The sequence below is a fragment of the Nannospalax galili genome, unplaced genomic scaffold (assembly GCF_000622305.1).
Source record: "Nannospalax galili isolate Female #2095 unplaced genomic scaffold, S.galili_v1.0 scaffold4514, whole genome shotgun sequence".
Classification (NCBI taxonomy): Eukaryota; Metazoa; Chordata; class Mammalia; order Rodentia; family Spalacidae; genus Nannospalax; species Nannospalax galili.
Genome location: NW_008333881.1, coordinates 51,502 through 69,065, shown reverse-complemented (window position 1 = coordinate 69,065; position 17,564 = coordinate 51,502). Strand labels below are relative to the sequence as shown.

Sequence of the window (17,564 nt, the reverse complement as noted above, 5' to 3'; positions counted from 1 at the left end):
TTTTTTTTTTTTTTTCAGAATTGTGAACCATCGTTTTAATACATCTATGATGGAGGTATAGCATTAAAAGAACTTGATTTTACTTACAAGCAAGGAAATGTTGGAAAATTAAACCTTAAAAAATAGGCATAATTTGAGGAGCAACCCAAATAGATTTGTAAGGTTACTTACTATAGTTTCTCTTGGATGGAGGAGGATAGTTGAACTGATAAGGCTAGAGGGAACAGCAGTTTTTATAGAAGCTGTATTTTGGAAAGACCCTGGTTCAAGGATACTGGCAAATAACTCAGGCTTTAGACTGTGCTTGGGATGCCAGGACAAACCAAAGCTTCCTATAGCTAAGCTCTGGTGAACAGGCAGCTATGGAAGGATAATGGCCTACCCAGGTGCTTACAGGCTACTGTGTGGGAGCCTAAATTAGATGAATCTTAATTTGTGAAGGAAGGTGTGGTCAGAGGCATCTTAATAGGAGCATCCTGAAACCCATCTCTACCCAGGAATTGAGGCGCAGCTCTGGAATGTGTGCAGTGGCTGAGTGAGGACTGACACACTCCTAGGGTATGTAGCATAGGCTGAGAAGTCCCAGTCTACCTGACTCCAACACATAGTATATGACCTGAGGGGAGTGGTAATTCTGTTTACAGGAGACTAGGAGGTGTCTCCGTCGCCATCGTATAAGTGCCTGTCCCACAAAGTCAGCAGTGTAACTAGGTAGTCCTTTAATATTCAGAATTGGTTGTAATTTTGCCAGAGTGACCTTTGATGTTCAGAGCCAGAACCCCTAAAAGTTTGCTAGCACTAGGAATGACAGATGGTGTTTTAGAATATAGTCTTCATATATTTATGGTTACCCGTCCCTCACCCTCATGACTCCTCTGAGCCTTCAGTTTGTCTTTCCTCTGCTGGTGGTGACTAGATTGCCTGCCTTTACTCTTTCTCTTTCATCCTGCTAATCCTTTAAACCTTCCTTCTTGAGTTTCTTGAGGAAGCAGAAGGTGGTGTGGTAATATAAGAGGTAGGAAGATAGCAAAGCAAAAACTAACATGGCAGTGTTCTCCTATCCTCAGTTGCTTTTTATCTCTCTTATCCTCAAGGGAAAACAAAATAGTGTACTTCTGAGAGAGAGACAGAGACTGCTTCTACTTGGGACTTACCATGAATTGCTTGTGTTTTCTTCACATACAGGAGCACTGGGCCCTGTTCTCAGGACCTGAGATGCTGCTTGGTATAGCTTAGCTTCATACTTGATAACAAGGAGAGAATGCCAGCCTTAGTTGAAGAAACTTGTCCTTTGTCAAGATGCAGTGGGGCTAAGGAAAATAAATGAGCCCTATAGTAAGGATGATTTTTATCTCCTGAACATTTCAAGAGGTACTTACTTTGACAGGAGAGGGTTGGTGGGGTTTCACCTTGATATAGGCCCTTCCTGGTCAACTTCCTAGGTTTATGGTAAAGATCCTGTCTTTTACTCCATATTCATCTCAAGTCCTTTCCTCATTAAAAGTTTATATCAGCAGAGTCCCCATTTGACCTGCCGAGCATGTAGTTACAAGAACACATACTTAATTGTAGGACTACTACAGGAGATAACAATATAGTTTTACCAAAGGCATGTGAGTCCTGCTAATTTAGGCTTTTCTTGTTGGTTTTTTGTTTTTGGTAGTATTAATACTGACTATAGGCCAAATAGATTTTCATGGCCAAGCTAGAGACCTATAAACTGTATATCACTGTAGTTTTAGTTCTAAACAAGTGAATCTGTAAACATAATGATATTTAAAGTGCAAGCCAGTTTAAAATTTTGAGCACAGGTGGTAACACGGGGTTTTGCTAAATGTGGCTCAGAAAGCTCCAGCATTAAAAATTATAATGCATGATCAAAGTGGGAGGTGCTTTGAGTACAGTGGAGTCACTGACGATAAAGGAACAGGGTCCGTGTGAAGGGTTGTCAAGAGTCTGAAGCTGAAGTGTGTCAGAACCTTAAGTAGCTGGAGGACAGTCTGAATGTGGCAGCTCATAAGAAGGCTGGGCTCTGCAGGTTCGTAACGACTGCTTCAGAGGCTTTTGCATGTTGGAGCATAGCTACTATGTGCATTCTTACTGGATTAAATCTGATAATATTTACTGCTAAGATCATTAAGTGCTGTGGTAGCAAACTGCTCTCAAGAGTGTGAAAGGGCCCTTAGCAGCAGACCTGAAGTTAGCAGGTGTGTATGGAATACTGGATTTACTATGAGTGAGCTCTTATTACTATCTGGAGGCAAGATTGAAGCCTTCCCGGCAGAAACGTGACCAGTCCAACAGTACACACATAGCTAGAGAAGCGTTTGATAGATTCCACAGGATGCTCAGATGAAAGAAGTGAAAATTTTCACAGAATACTTAAAATTTGAACTAGATCTTGAAGACCAATGAATGGTTTTTACCCTAGAGAGAAGGGTGACAGTGGGGGGAGGGGAGGCAGTGAGGGAGAATGGGTATGACTGTTCCAGCCAGTATTAATAATGTACAGGAAAGAAGGATCAATGTTGAGAAAGCAGAATAGATTCTGGTTCTCCTCGAGTGAGCCAGGTAGGGGTTGAAAAGATGAGATTAGAAAGGTAGCTTGAGGCTAAATTGGAAAGATACTTATCCTTCGTACAGGAACCAGGATTCCCTGTAGATAGAATTTTTTTTTTTTCTCCCTGAGTTTTGCTAGTTTCTAAAGAAATACCATAAGCATGACCAATCTAAAAATCTGTTAACAGTAGAGTTGAATCTGAAATAAAAGCTTCTCACTTTTGCCTGTTCTCATTCCTCAGTGGTAACCATTGTTAATATTTTGCCATATCCTACTTCAGACTCATTCTGCGCCTTGCTTTTAATTCTGTTTGGTTTTTGAGACAGGGTCTCCCTGTAGCCCTGGTTGGATGAAAATTGCTATGTAGACCAGACAGGCCTCGAACTCTACAGACATCTGCCTGTCTCTGCTTCCTGAGTGCTGGCATTTAAAGGCATGTGCCACCATACCCAGCCCTTTAATTTTTTTTTAGCTTATTAAATCAGAGGAATGTGTTGAAAAGATAGCTCTTGTTTCAGGGTAAAACATGCTATGGCAAGCATTTATTCGATGAATTAGTTATTGTAAGCCTAAACTGTGTTTTGCTTTGTTGTAGGCCTTGTAGAACACAAAGGTGGGCATCCATTAGGAACCCTTCACAGTACCCTAGATGAGGATCCATAGTCCTGAAAGCCAGTGGAAATGCATCAGAGAACGTTGTGGAAAAATTGGGACTAACTCATTGAGTGGCCGTGGGAAGTGAGAGATCTGGGTATACTTAGGATGCTCATGGTTTCTAATTTAGGAATTTAGTGAACCGCAGTAGGGAAAAAATGTGTGTTGTTTTTATATTTGTAGTAGCTGAAGCCTTGGGAATGGGTACACTTGGGCAATGAGACTCGAGGTCATGCAGGTGAACTGTTCATGCAGGTGAACTGGCGAAGGAAACAGAAGAGTGGTCTTAGAGGAGAGTATCGCTTGAGGGGCCCAATGGTGAGAGGTTTGAGGGGGTAGTCAGATGAGGGTAACACTGAAAGGAAGCTTTTGGAGTTGATAACTAGAAGCTTAAAATAATTGTGCAGCAGTTTCAGGTGCTGTTGTAGCATGCGAAGATACCTGGGGAGAAGGAGCAGCAAAGACAAGGTGGGCTCTGCTGGAATCAGGAGGTGGCATATATATTGACATCTTTCTCTAGGCATTTTTCCAAATATAAAGGTTATTTCTTCAGAGGTCTGATAGCCAGAATGGGATGGAGAACATACAAATAAGATACCAAGAAGTCAAAATAGATGCTGCAGACTCACTATACTCTAGCTTCCATGCCTACCCTTGGCAGAATTCTTTAGACCCAGCTATTAGGTACTGTTGACAAATCCACACACAGTTCTAAAATCTTATTACCTTGGCTTCCTGGGCCGTGACTGGTTAGAAGGAACCAATTAAGGGGTATGCTTGAGATTTTGTGTAGAGTACAGGGAGTGTCAAGCATGCTGATAACTGCAGGAGGAAATAACACATAACCTGAGGGAAGAAGAGATCAGAACACACAGAGACAGGCACAAGATTCCCTTAGCCTCTGCCCCCATTCACTGCTGAAGCAAAAGAACTATCGAAGCTGTACATAGTTCAGTAAGCTGTGTTTCCTTCTACTTTGGGGTGCCCTAAGCACGGTCGCTTTTATAGCTCCTTGTTTTCTAGTATTTTGAGGGTTAAGAACCTTGCTTGCAGTTCAGCCTCATCTTCCATTTAGCCTCCTTCACCCTGTACCCTTGGTTTTGTTTCCCATCCTTAAAACAGGCTCCTTCCTGGAGTCCAGCATATGCTGCTTGGGCTTTCAAGAATTCTTTATTTTCTTGCCCTCTTCTCCCCTTAATCCCTGATCTTCCTTCAGATATCAGTTCAGTTGTTCCTTAGAAAGGCCAGCATTGACTCCGGCTGGGTGCTGCTCTGAAACTGTTCACTTTCTTTACAGCACTTACCTCAGCTTATAATTCTAAACTTCTTTGTATGGCTACTTGATTATCTCTTCAGTTGTTTCCAAGGTCCTTTGCTCCCAGTGCTAGACACACAACAGGCATTCAAAGTAAGTATGTGAGGCATGTCTTACGGAATACCTGAGTAAAATCTCTTTGACTTTGTCAACCAATGGCACCTCCTGTGTCTATAATGCCATTACTGCCAGATAGATCTATTCTGTATATGGACAACTATTATTAAAATACTTATTCCCAGACAATTTGACAATCTGGGCCTTATGTACCAATAAGCAAAACAAAACATCTGGGTGCTCATCTCATCCCTCTTCTTTGCTCACTAAGGCTTTATTTAAAGCAAAATGTATATGCTATATAAAGTGAATTAACTTAATATCTAAGAGATAGGGAAAGGTAACCATTTTCCTTCTGAAATTATAAACAAAATTTATTTTTTTGAGGACCAGGCCTATAGTCAGTTTTATCAGATTCACAAAAAGTCTGCAACCCACTCCCTCACTTTGTAGATAGGAGAATGAATAATTTAAAACGTTGATTCCAATTCTGGAAGTAATTTGTGGCAGATCCAAAGAGTCACAGAGTCCCCGCTGTTGTCCACTGTGTAGGGCTGGCTTTACGAAATGTCCAAGTCCGTGGTAGTAATGGCACTACAGATGGAGAAGGCAGCTTAAGTTGACAGCTGACAGGTTCACTCGTGTAATTGTGGGTTCAGACATGCCTCACACATTAATTTTAAATGTCTATTGAGAGTTGTAAGCTATTTGAGCCAGAAGTGGTTTTGTTGCCTAGTTTAATGATCTTACTTTCCATATTGAAGAAATTGTTGTCTGGAGAAATAGAGTGAACTAGCTAGGTAGGAAGCCCCAGAATACAGATTAGGAAATTGGATTTTTTTCTTGGGTTTCTGCTTATTCTAAATAGTGCATACTTATAATCTTTGCTGTTCTTCTGGGAAAGATACTCTGTGCCTTTAGAATAGAACAAATTAATACTTTTCTCAATTTGAATATGACGTATACCATTATAATGTCAGTATTCTAAGGCTTGCCTGTCAGGGTAATTCAAATGCACGTTGTTTCACCTCGATTGTAATGGGGACAGCGTTGAGTGGCTGGCTATATCTCTTTAGGTGTCTCTGTTCTCTGCTTGCCTTTCAGGTGCTTTGAACTCAAATAAGCAAGAGGGGCGATTGAGCCTAATACCAAGGACAGCGCCACAATGGGACCACGAAAGAAAAGTATTAAAATGTGTCTCACGAATAGTGAAACCCCAGAGGAAGCAATATCAGATGAAACAAAAGACTATATGAATCAACTTTCACATGAAGTACTTTGCCATATTTTTAGGTGAGATTTTGTTTGATTGACTTTCATGTACTGGAGATGTAAAAGTAAGAGAGACCCTGGTGCTGTGCTGCTTACTGTGGTAGCACTGGCTACATGGACATTTAAATTTAAATGAATTGAAATGAAGTTTCAGCTCTTCAGTTGTATGATCTCTTGCATGTTGGTAGTCATGTGTGGCTAGTGGCTACTGTAGCAGATAGCTCACGGCCACTAGCCAGATACCACAAAAGGAAGTGATTTCTTTTTGTCACAGAAAGTTTTGTTGGCCCTTCTCCAGATTACCATTTCCAGACTTCTTGGGATTATTGACAGACTGACTTGTGGATTTTTGTTATTACAATATAGAAGTTCCATGTGTATACAACAAAAGACAGTGTTTCTGACTTTGTTTTGACTATAACCTATATAAATTTTCCTCAGTGTGCCTGTACATGTTAGTAATATAAAAACTTCACAAAACCCCATCATATTGTATATACTATGCACATTAAATTCATTTTGTGATTAATATTGTATAACAAAGGTTTTTTATTATTTTTACATATGTGTATGTGTTTGAGATTGCATGGATGGGTTCATGTGTGAAGCATGCATGTAGGTGCCTGCGGAGACCAGAGGGCATGGGATTCCCTGGAACTGGAGTTATAAGCAGCTGGGTGTTACCTGATGTGAGTACCAGGAACCGAGCCCAGGTCCTCTGGAAGAGCAGTGAGGGCTCCTAACCACTGACCGATCTCTCTAGTCCCCAGAGCCTTTATAAAAAAATGAAACTTTAAAAATTATGTTTTCACTCAAGCTGTATTATAACAATGATTAAATAAACCCAAAATTAAATCAACTCATCCCAGTTCCATTGTTCTTTTCTTTTCGTCTTGGCGCTTGTACTGTTCAAACAAACAAATGCTAAGTACTTCTTTGGGTTTAGGGAACCAAGTTAGCACCTTTGGTCCACCATTTTCTAGCTGTGGCCCAGTGATTGGTACAGAAGTGTTTAATAAGGACTCACTGCTTCTTTCAAAGCAGTCATCGCAGTATGGCACAAATGTGTGCTTCAATGGTTGTGTGCTCTGCTCTTCCTGTTTCACGTTGCAGCGTGGTTTTCATAGTTGTGGTGACAGCCTTCTGTTCTGTGTGGGACATGTGACATGATGCTTAGAATTTCCCGTCTAACTTCAGGGTTTCCGGTTTTTGTCTTTTCTGTATTTATAGTTGTAATTCAGTTTTCTAAGCATTTTGATTTTCCATTGTACTAGATTATGTAGAAAAACTTTCCACATGTGAAGTTTTTAGAAATGTATTGAATTCTATGGTATTGAATATTTTTGAGATTATGAAGTTTTTAAGTGGTCATGTTATTTTATTTTACTTTATTTTTTTGGTCTTTTTGAGACAGGGTCTCTCTGTAGCCCCAGCTGTCCTGGAACTCACTGTGTAGACCAGGCTGGCCTTGAACTCACAGAGATCCACTTGCCTCTGCCTCCCGAGTGCTAGGATTAAAGGTGTGTGCCACCATACCCGGCGTGGTCATGTTATTTTAAGGAGTCATGAGCAGTTCATTTTTATTTTCTAATACAATTTTGCATTTTTTATTTTTTGGAGTTAATTCTTTTGTGATGTAGTATATAGTTTTTGGTAATTCGTTTCTATCTGCGAATAAAATGTTTAATTAAAATAGTAGATTTTTTTTTCTTACTATAACAAAATGATACTGAAATTCATGTGCTACAAAACAGTATGTGAAAACTGCCAAAGCTTTCAGAAAAGGAAATTAGCTCTACCTGATGCTCAAATACATTTTAATAATAATTAGATTGTGAGCTGGAGAAAATAGCAAGTCAAAACATGTAATCATGGGCTACATATGTAGATTCAAATTCATGTAGCGCTCTAATTTATGATAAAGTTAGTTTCATATTGTGGAAAAGATGTGTAGGTAATATTCACTGAAGATGTTACAACCTACGAACAGTTTGGAGGAAAAACTAAAAGCATGTCTGTATCTCTCCTATTTTAGGACTTAATCATAAATGTATAAAGAATTAAACCGTAAACCTGTTAAAATTCTCAAAGAAAGATAGATAAAATTGTTCCTAGGAACAAATGTTAGATGTTGGTTGCATGGTCATTATATATTATATACATATATTGATTGATCATACTGTCCCCATAAAGATTCATAAAAATTATGTCTCAAAAATAAGTTTTAGGCTGGGGGTGGTGCTGCACACCTTTAATCCCAGCACTCAGGAGGGAGAGGTAGGTGGATCTCTCTGAGATTGAGGATAGCCTGGTCTACATAGGAAGTCCAGGACAACTAGGGCTACAAGGAGACTTTGTCTCAAAAAATAACAAAAACAGTTTTAAAATACTTGGGTGTATAATCAGCAAATTGGATCATATTTTAAATTGAAAGTACATAACACTTTGTAGTTTAGCAGAATCAAGTAAAGGGATCTTTCCCTTTTCGTAGTAAGGAAAACTTGTAGCAGTTGACAGAATGTAAGAACTGTTAATTGATAATGAGTTCATGAACTTGTTATAAAATATTCTCAAAGCAGATTGAGTCTTATTTTTAGCCTTCTAAAATTTTTATCTGAGGACTCCCTTTATAAGTTGTAACATATTATTGAGATAAGAAAAATGTTAGCTTTCCTTGAAAGTAATCAAATATTTTTTCTAAAATACATGTGTGCTTCTGAAAGATTTTTAAAAATGTATTTAATTATTTTCTGGGTATGAGTGTTTTGTCTTCATGTATGTAAATGCACCACATATGTGCAGTGCTTTTGGGAAGCCAGAAAAGGACATCTGATCCCTTGGAACTGGAGTTTTGAACAGTTGTTGGCACCATGTGGGTGTTGGGATTTGAACCTGGGTCCTCTGCATGGGCCACCAGTGGTCTTAACTGCTGAGCTATCTCACCAGACCCTCTATGTGCTTTTTTAAAAGTTATTTTTTATTTAAAAAGATTTAAAAATAAACTTAGACAAATATTTTGGATAATAGTCATTTCAGAAAAAAAAATACCTGTGTGATAAAACTTTAGAAAACAAATTCAGTGTTTTCTATTGCTTATAAAATGTATAGTAATGTATTTTCTGAAAAATTGTTTTATTTAAATTATAGAACTGTTTATGGCCAGCAGTAATGTGCTTTTTTTTTTTTTTTGTAGAAATTTGACTTGATTCTCTTTATTTAAATAGCTTTGAAGAAGAGGGATCAATGGTAGGGAAAAATGAAACAAATATTCAACATAAATAGGTGGACTTTTAGAATTGGCATAATTTTTAAGAATTGGAGTCTGCTGACATTGCTGCTCTTAACACTAACCATCTGTGAAACTTTTGTAAGCTTAAGGTTTCTGAGGCAGTTCCATTGCTTTAAATGTAGCGTTCTGGGAGTATCTCCTGACAAGTAAGGATTCTAGCAGAAAGTGGAAGATACACTATCTGGAATTTGAAGAAACTTTTTATGTAGTTGAGGTAGGGTTGAAGCAACCAGTGAATTATGTTGCAGATGCATCTGGGAGACTGGGGCCTGCAGAAAGCAGTCTTCTAGCTGGTGCCTCCTGGCTAAAGTAGCTGTTAGACAGATGGCCAAGGACCAAAGGATGGCAGAGTGGGAAAAGGAGAGAAGTGGCCTTGTCTCAAGGGCTATGTGACAAAAAGAATAGCCAGCGTCTTACTTACCTTGCAACATGACTGTGACCAGTGAGTACCATGTTTGTTACATAAAACCCACTCCATAAAAAAGTAGCTTTTATTTTAAAGAAAAGAAAGAAAAGACATAATCTAGGTGTGTGTGGAAAGATACTAAGAAACATCGTTTTCTAGCCTTTGAAAATGTATCTTGGTGTTAGAAACAGGATAGAAATGGAGGTCAGCTGTAAGTTTCAGGAAGATTGGAAAAAGGAAGAGAAAAACTTAGGACGATTTTAATAATATATATGACAATAAAGGTAAAATAATGTAGGAAAACAAAACTATGCAATAAAATTAGTCTACATATATTTGTATAGATAAAATAAGGAATTTCAGAAACCAGTGATAATTGAGCGGGAACTCTAGGAAACAGATGTTGTGAAAGATACAAAATAACCCTGACCATATTTAAGTTGATGGGTTGTTTCTGATCTTACCTCCCCTTATCAGTGAATCTTTAAATGCATTGAATTGTGGTGTTTTGTTGTGTGTTTGTTTTCCTTCCTTGGTTTGATTTTACCTTTTGGGGTGTTTATTTTTAAATGTTCTTTGTCCTTGAAAACCTACAGAGAGAATTAGAGGTTTTTATCAAATATGCTGGCTTACCTTTATTTACTAAAACACTGTTTGGCTTTATGCATGCTCACCTTAAAGTGCTATGCATTCCCTCAGATCTCACTTTATTGAAGGGTAGGAGAAGGGTGATGGGGGTGTGGGTAAATTCTTGGGAAGGGAAGTCCTTACCTACTTGATAAATTCGAGTTTCTTTCTATTACAAAGGTACCTCCCCCTGCAGGATATCATGTGCATGGAATGTCTTTCTCGGAAGTTGAAGGAAGCAGTCACCTTGTATCTGAGGGTCGTCAGAGTTGTGGATCTCTGTGCAGGAAGGTGGTGGGAATATATGCCAGGTGGTAAGTAGACAGAGTGTGTGAGGTACACTTAAGCCCTGCTGTAGAGTGATAATAGTGGTTCCATAGAATGTGGTTTCTTGTTTCAAAGGCATTCCATTTATGAAAGCAAAGGAGTACTATTGGGAGGGGAGAGAGGAAGTAGGTCTAGTAAGGGGAGCAAGAGAAGACGATAAGAGGACTAGAAGCAAACTACAGTGATGTATGTGTATGAGTATGTCATAAAGAAGCCCATTATGTTGTATTTTTACTAAGATGGAATAAACTGCTTTGCATTTAATGGCAATCCATTAATTAGTGTGTTTTACTGTTGGTTATTATTTAGACTCTTTAAATAATCATACTTTAAAAAAAAATCCAGACCACAAGACTTTGAACATGGGTTGAGGCAAACAAAAACAAAAGAATCTCTTAATAGACGTGGAAGGCTGCAAGGGTGCTAGCTTGTTCTGTTCTCTAGGATAGACAGAACAGACTACTAGGGTTCGCTAGTGTTGTGCAGCTTGTGGTGCTTTGTTTGTTCGAAAGTTACCTGATATCACTTTCCATCTAGTCCCAGCAGTTAACACTATATGCCTTTCTGGTTTGAAAAGAACATTGCAAATACTAGACTGGAACTTTGCTTGGAGGAAACAAAACACAGTCTTCTTTAGTTACTTAGAAAACTATGATAAGGAAAAGTATTGATTTAATTCCAGAGTTGATGGTTTAAGGTAAAGAAAATAATCAGGGCAGTGTGAGAGATTGTCTTCTTATATTAGATTGGTTTTACCAGAGTTTGGGCAGGCAGGATTCTGGAGGATAGTAGAGCTCCTCTGTGATGATGCAAGCTTGCATTAACATCCTGCAGCTTATCAAATTAGTGAAGAAGTTGTGGACACATGGCTACTTTTCAGACTGCAGTAAATGTACATGGGCCCACAACATTTTATCTCTGCAGTGAACATAAAAGGGAATGGAAGCACACAGTCTATAACTAGGGTGAGACCACACTAACTGACCTCCGTCATGCCTTTTCTCTGGTGCTTAAACCCTGAATCTTGATATAAATGCTTAAAGGTTTATAAGAGTGACCTCTTTGGAGTCACCACAGTTAACTTTTCCCAGTTATGATGGTTATGATATGAGAAAAGAGACTAGATCTATTGGTAGTGGTCACATTGTGTTTTAAATTCCAACAGTGCTAGTTTCTTTTTCTTCTTTTTTTTTTTTTTTTTGTTGTTTTTTAACATTGTAACTAAGGTTGAGGATATTATGTTAAGTGAGAAAACTTGTAAAGTGATTAACACTGAACTGTCCAATCAGTAAACATCACAAGGAAATAATAGACCTATTGTAATTACAGAGCAAGTAACTGCTGAGGTCCCTCTTCCTAGTCACTTTGCTTCTGTTTAGTCACTTTTTTTTTTTTTTTTTTTTTTTTTTTTTTTTTTTTTTTTTTTTTTAAATTTTTCTTGTTGTTTGTTTTTGAGACACAGCCTCCTGTCAGCCAGGCTGGCTTTAGACTTGCTCTGAAGCTGAGCTGAGGCTGACATGGAACTGTTGAACCTCCTGCCTGTACCTCTTAAGTGCTGGAATCACAGGCTGTACCACATCTTGCCTGACTATTCCCTTTTATGATTCTCTGGTTAGCAAATCTAGATTTTCCCTGTACAAATAAACCGAAGAATGTTCACCAGAACACTTTAGATTTAGTTATTAGGAGCTTCATTTTATTCCTGCGTGTTGGTATTTTGTTATCAGTGAGCAGACAGTTGGCTTTCCAGCACCTTCTAAGACCCTGGTAATAGAAAAAAATATCATGCCTGTGACTTCACCATCCTTCTAGCTCCTGCTGTGGAAGTTTGCTTATCCCTGTATCACTGTTCACATCTTGTTAATTACTGCTGCCGGGCACACCTGGCCTCCCAGATACACAGCTTCTTTTCAACTTCTCTGCTCAACTTGGATCACTCTTGTTTTCTTAGCCAACTTTCTTCCATCATTCAAAACAGAGGGGATCTAAATAAAATCAAAATATATTTTATGCAATTTCCAAAAATTTAATAAAGAAGTTGGGAGGCGTGAACTGTCTCAAATGGTAGCGAGTAATAATAGTTTAAGACCTAAGAGAGCAATTGTTTGGACATGGTTAGAATTAGACATTGAAATGTGGAACTTCCTGAAGGTGAGGATCGTATCTTATTTTTAATTGTAGTGTTCTGCAGAACCCTGAAGATTTTCTAGGACAGGCACCTTTGGAAGAGGGTGGGTAGGTAGCAATCTGGTGGGTAGTCCCTACTGTCCACCAATCAATAATAAGTCCATATGATCAAGGTATTGTTAGTTGAAGATTTAAATGCCTTAAAAGCAGATAAAACAAAAAATACATACTAAATGAAAAGATAGCTCTAAAGTCTTAACCTAGAACAGGTGGAGTGTGAAAAACTCCATGTGATTAAACTAGCATGTCTTCCTTGGTAACAGTTTATTTACCTCTAGTATTAGAACCTCTTTTTTGAGACAGAGTCTCCCTATAGCCCCAGCTGGCCTGGAACTCAGCAGACCAGCCTGGCCTCGATCTCACAGAGATCCACCTGCTTGTGCCTCCTGAGTGCTGGGATTAAAGGCATGCACCACCATGCTCTACCATGGTGAACCTGCTCTGAATGTGTTTGAACTTCTCAGGTTTCACAGATTCCAGTTTTCTAACACTTTTGAAGAAGATGCCAGACGTTGAACAGCTATATGGCCTTCACCCTAGATACCTTGAGAGGCGAAGAGTAAGGGGCCATGAGGCTTTTAGCATTCCTGGAGTCCTAGAAGCTTTACAAGCATGCCCAAACTTGGTGGTGAGTGCACGTGTTTGAACATCTTAACATCACTGGTTGGTGAAATAATGAATCAGAAGAACTATAGAGCTTGTTCACTCACACGCAAACTGTATGCATTAAACACATTTTTCTTACGTTCCATTGCATACTTAGCATCTTGTACAGAAAGAGAAGCTTTGGGTCCTAAATTAAAAGCCTTCCTTATGCTTGCTGTGTGTTGCTATTTTCTAGGGTGTAGAAACATCTCATTTGGAGTTGGTAGAATCCATTTGGACATATATGCCACATGTTCATATTTTGGGGAAATTTCGTAATCGTAATGGGGCATTTCCAATTCCTCCTGAAAATAAACTCAAAATTCCTATAGGAGCCAAAATTCAAACTTTGCATTTAGTTGGTGAGTACTTGTTTTCTGGATTATTTGTAATGCCTTGAAACACTATATGAGTTTATATTCATTAAATCAAATAATGAAAATTTTGGAGAAATGCTTGTGAGACTGATATAAAAACTCAGATTTTGTATTTATTACAGATCTCTCACAGGACAGTGTTGCTTTTCAGGCAGTCTGTTGTCATCTTGAACAGTTTGAATAGTTCTGAAGGTTTTTATCTTTTTGTGTTTTTCACTGAATCCTGCCCTTACTCTAGTTCCAATTTGGTTTTTTTTGAGATGGTGGAAATGGGCTATGTATTTTTTAATATAGCTTTTATTTTATTATTATCGTATCTCTGGTTATGTGTATGTTGTATGAGCACTGAGTGCTGCATTGCACATGTGGAGGTTAGAGAATAAGTATATTGACTCCATTCTCTCCTTCTATCTTTAAGTAGGTCCGATGGCCTGTGTGGCCACTGCCTTTACTGCATGGCAAGTGCCTTACCTTCTTTTTTGAGACATGGTCTCCCTGTAGCTCCAGCTGGACTGGACCTCACTATGTAGACCAGGCTGGCCTTGAACTCACAGAGATCCATCTGCCTCTGCCTCCTGAGTGCTGGGACTAAAGGTGTGCACCACCACGCTGTCAGCTGACCATGTTCTTCAATTCAGTTTTTCAATTCAATTGGCGCATCTTGTCTCTTAACTTTTTTCCCTAAAAAATGGAGATGGAATGGCCTTGTTCTAAACACCTTTATCTGCATTGGTTATATTATGCATTTTCTATGTGCATATTCTTTGAAATTGTGTTACTTTAATTTCAACTTAAGAAAATAAGGGCAAATATTTTATCAAATTTAACTTTTCATCTTTGATTTAATCTGCTAAGGGAATTTTGATGAATCCATAGAAATATAGTCTGACATTTTAAAAATTAATTATTTATTAAAAACAGGGTCTCAGGTAGCTTGGCCTGGCCTCAAACTCATATAGCTGAGGATGACCTTGAACTGATCCTCGTTGTCTCTACCTCCCAAGTGCTTGGATTAGAGGCATCCTCTACCATACCAAGTTGATGTTGTAGTAGAGATTGAACCCAGGTCTTTGTGCATGTTAGATAAGCAGTTTTATCAACTGAGTTATATCTTTAGCCCAAGTATTTTTAATTTTATATCTTATTAATATTTTCAATTTATATTTCATTTTAAAATTTTGTGTTTGATTATTTCATTAATGTTCATATTTAATATATGCAATGTTCCAAATGTTACTTCAGATACTGGGAATGATCTAAAGAATTAAAAATTTCTGAAATGCTGTCAGATAGTGAAGGGAGGAAGGAGTGACAAGAACTCTGTGTCTGTAAACTATAGAGCTTGACTCTTTGTTTCTAAGATTGTGGAAATAATTCTGATCAGGAATTCAAATATCTGGATTTTAGGTAATAAAGGATTCTATTTCTATAATATCTGGTTTATAATGTAACCTCTTTAAGGTTAAAAGTTTTTATGACTGCACATTTTCCACAGTGCCTACATTGGTTAATTTCAAATATAAGAACTTAATAAATTTTACTGAAATGTATTAATTCATGTTGATTGATTCAGTAGTTTTATCCCAACTATATGATTGTAATGTAAAGAAATAAACATTAATAATAATGAATGGGGTAGGTCATTTTGTCATTTGTTTATATGGTAAGTTTGGCAGAAAAAAGGACCAAGCTACTATCTTTGGGTCTTTCTTACTTTGCTCCCTTGAGTTTCTTAATTCAGCCAGCAGCGCCACTTAATGGTAGATGATAAACTCAGTTTGTGAGTTTTGTATTTTGCATCTCAGTCTGTACCTCTCTTAGTCTATTTTCTTCCTTTGGTCTTCTTCCCAATTTTATTTCCCATCTATTTCCATAGAGTATGTTTACGTAGCTCAAACTGAAGTTAGCTGTGACTTGTAGAGGCCAGATTGAGGCGGTAATCCCTATAAGTAGAGTAGGTTCATCTTCAGAGCCTTAACTATTAAAGAACCACCCATTTTTTAAAAATTTTGTATTTTTAAGTAGTGTATTGAGAATTTCAGACATGCATATAAGGTGTTTTGATAAAATCCAGGCCCACTCCCTCCCCCTCCAACTCCTCCCATATCTCCCCATCACTTTTTTCTGATAACTTCATGTTCTGTTCCTTCTTTTTTATTTATTTTAAAATATTTTATTTATTATTTTTATGTGTATGTGTGTATTGCCTGCGTGTAGGTAAGTGCACCCGTGTCATGCAGTGCCTGTGGAGGACAGAGAGACTGTTGGATCCCCTGGAACTGGAGTTATGGATGGTTGTTAGCTGCCATGTAGGTGCTAGGATTTGAATCCAGGTCTTCCGTAAGAATAATCAGTGTTCTTAACCACTGAGCCATCTTTCCAGCCCCCTATGTATTTTTTTAATGGGGCTTTTTGCTACTCTAACATTCCCCCCTCTGAAGAAGTAATCCTAAAATCTTTTAAGGATTAGGTAAGAGTTCCCAAATACTGTTGACATTTTTGGCCTAGGAACGGAATATGTTGCTGAGAGGCCCAAGAACATTTTGACTTTCAGCCAAGAAATTGACTACTTTTCTTTGGGGTCTTTTTACCCTAACTGCCTAGCCAATTCCTACCTCCTATTCTTATCACACCATCCTCTGAAGAGATTACCTAACTTGCAGATAGGGAATCGAGTCTCAGATGGTTCTGGCTTCTTCCTTGCTGAACAGGGATGCAGGGTGAGGTAATTGGGGTACCTCTTCAGTGGGTCTATCTAAAAGATACCCAAATTGTATAACCCTTATTTGTAGGGAGAAAAGAAAGTCCTTGACTGGTGAATAGGGGATGTGAAGGAGAAGGAAAGGGAAGAGAAATTAGCATTACAGGTTCTAGACAGGGAACCAGAAAAAAGTCAGAACAGGGCAAATTTCAAATGTTAATATCAGAGTCAGAACCAATCTCCAGGTGTTTTACTGATTTATTTATTTATTTATTTATTTATTTATTTATTTATTTAGTGACCATTGTAAATGGGATTTTTTTTTTTCTTTTTAAAATATTTTATTTACTATTTTTATTTTATGTGTATGCACGTATTGCCTGCATGTAGGTAAGTGCACCTGTGTCATGCAATGCCCACGGAGGTCAGAAGAGGCTGTCGGATCCCCTGGGACTGGAGTGTTACGGACAGTTGTTAGCTGCCATGTGGGTGCAGGGACTTGGCCCCGGGTCTTCTGCAGGAACAGTGTTCTTAACCACTGAGCCATTTCTCCAGCCCCAAGAACCAACCATTTTTAAGTACTATAATTGCTATCCCTAGTTATTCTTGTTAGTCTCAAGAATAAATGTTGCATTACATTAATTTTTTCTGATACTGTATATTAAAATACCATCACCTAGGACCACTGGGTTATTCTCATAGGCTTATATCTCTTGGCTTTTTTTCCTAACCTGTAGTGCTTTGACTCAGGCAAGTTCCTCAAGTTCTTCTATATCTACTGACATTTCCTCCCATTGTTCACCCCTTCCCCCTTTCTAGATAGAGTCTTCTGTGGTTATGATTCATCAGAGGCATACAGTATTCTTACTAATTTGAGGTACTAAAATAAAGAGCTGTTGGATTTTATTCTCAGAGCCATGCTGGCTGGCTTCTATGTATTTACAGATGCTCACATTTATGTAATTGTGAAAATGGCTTTTTAAGCTCTGTGTTGTCTGCTATAAACTAATGCTGAAGGCTAGCCAACATGGTTTTGTGTATTTCATCTCTAGCCTCACAATTTTGCTTTTAGAAACCTATTTTCACTTTGCATCTTTAGGACAAGTAAATCGCAGAAGAGTTGTTATGGCTTTGAGACATGTTTTAA

General features: G+C 38.2%; 1 protein-coding gene across 13 annotated transcripts in view; it reads left to right on the top strand.

Moving 5' to 3' along the window:
• Positions 1 to 17,564, top strand: part of Fbxo38 (F-box protein 38) — a 55,627-nt gene that overhangs the window by 3,357 nt on the left and 34,706 nt on the right. For 9 of the 13 annotated variants that reach the window (XM_017797038.2, XM_008828671.1, XM_008828668.2 and 6 more), the window contains 4 exons: positions 5,691 to 5,879; positions 10,361 to 10,494; positions 13,159 to 13,322; positions 13,536 to 13,701. In XM_017797038.2, the coding sequence (XP_017652527.1) occupies positions 5,752 to 5,879; positions 10,361 to 10,494; positions 13,159 to 13,322; positions 13,536 to 13,701 (592 nt within the window). In that variant the 5' untranslated portion in view covers positions 5,691 to 5,751. Of the gene's footprint in view, positions 1 to 1,185; positions 1,372 to 5,690; positions 5,880 to 9,425; positions 9,590 to 10,360; positions 10,495 to 13,158; positions 13,323 to 13,535; positions 13,702 to 17,564 lie in introns of those variants that run through there. The other 4 variants (XM_029561378.1, XM_029561379.1, XM_029561382.1 and 1 more) reach the window with 3 other exon arrangements.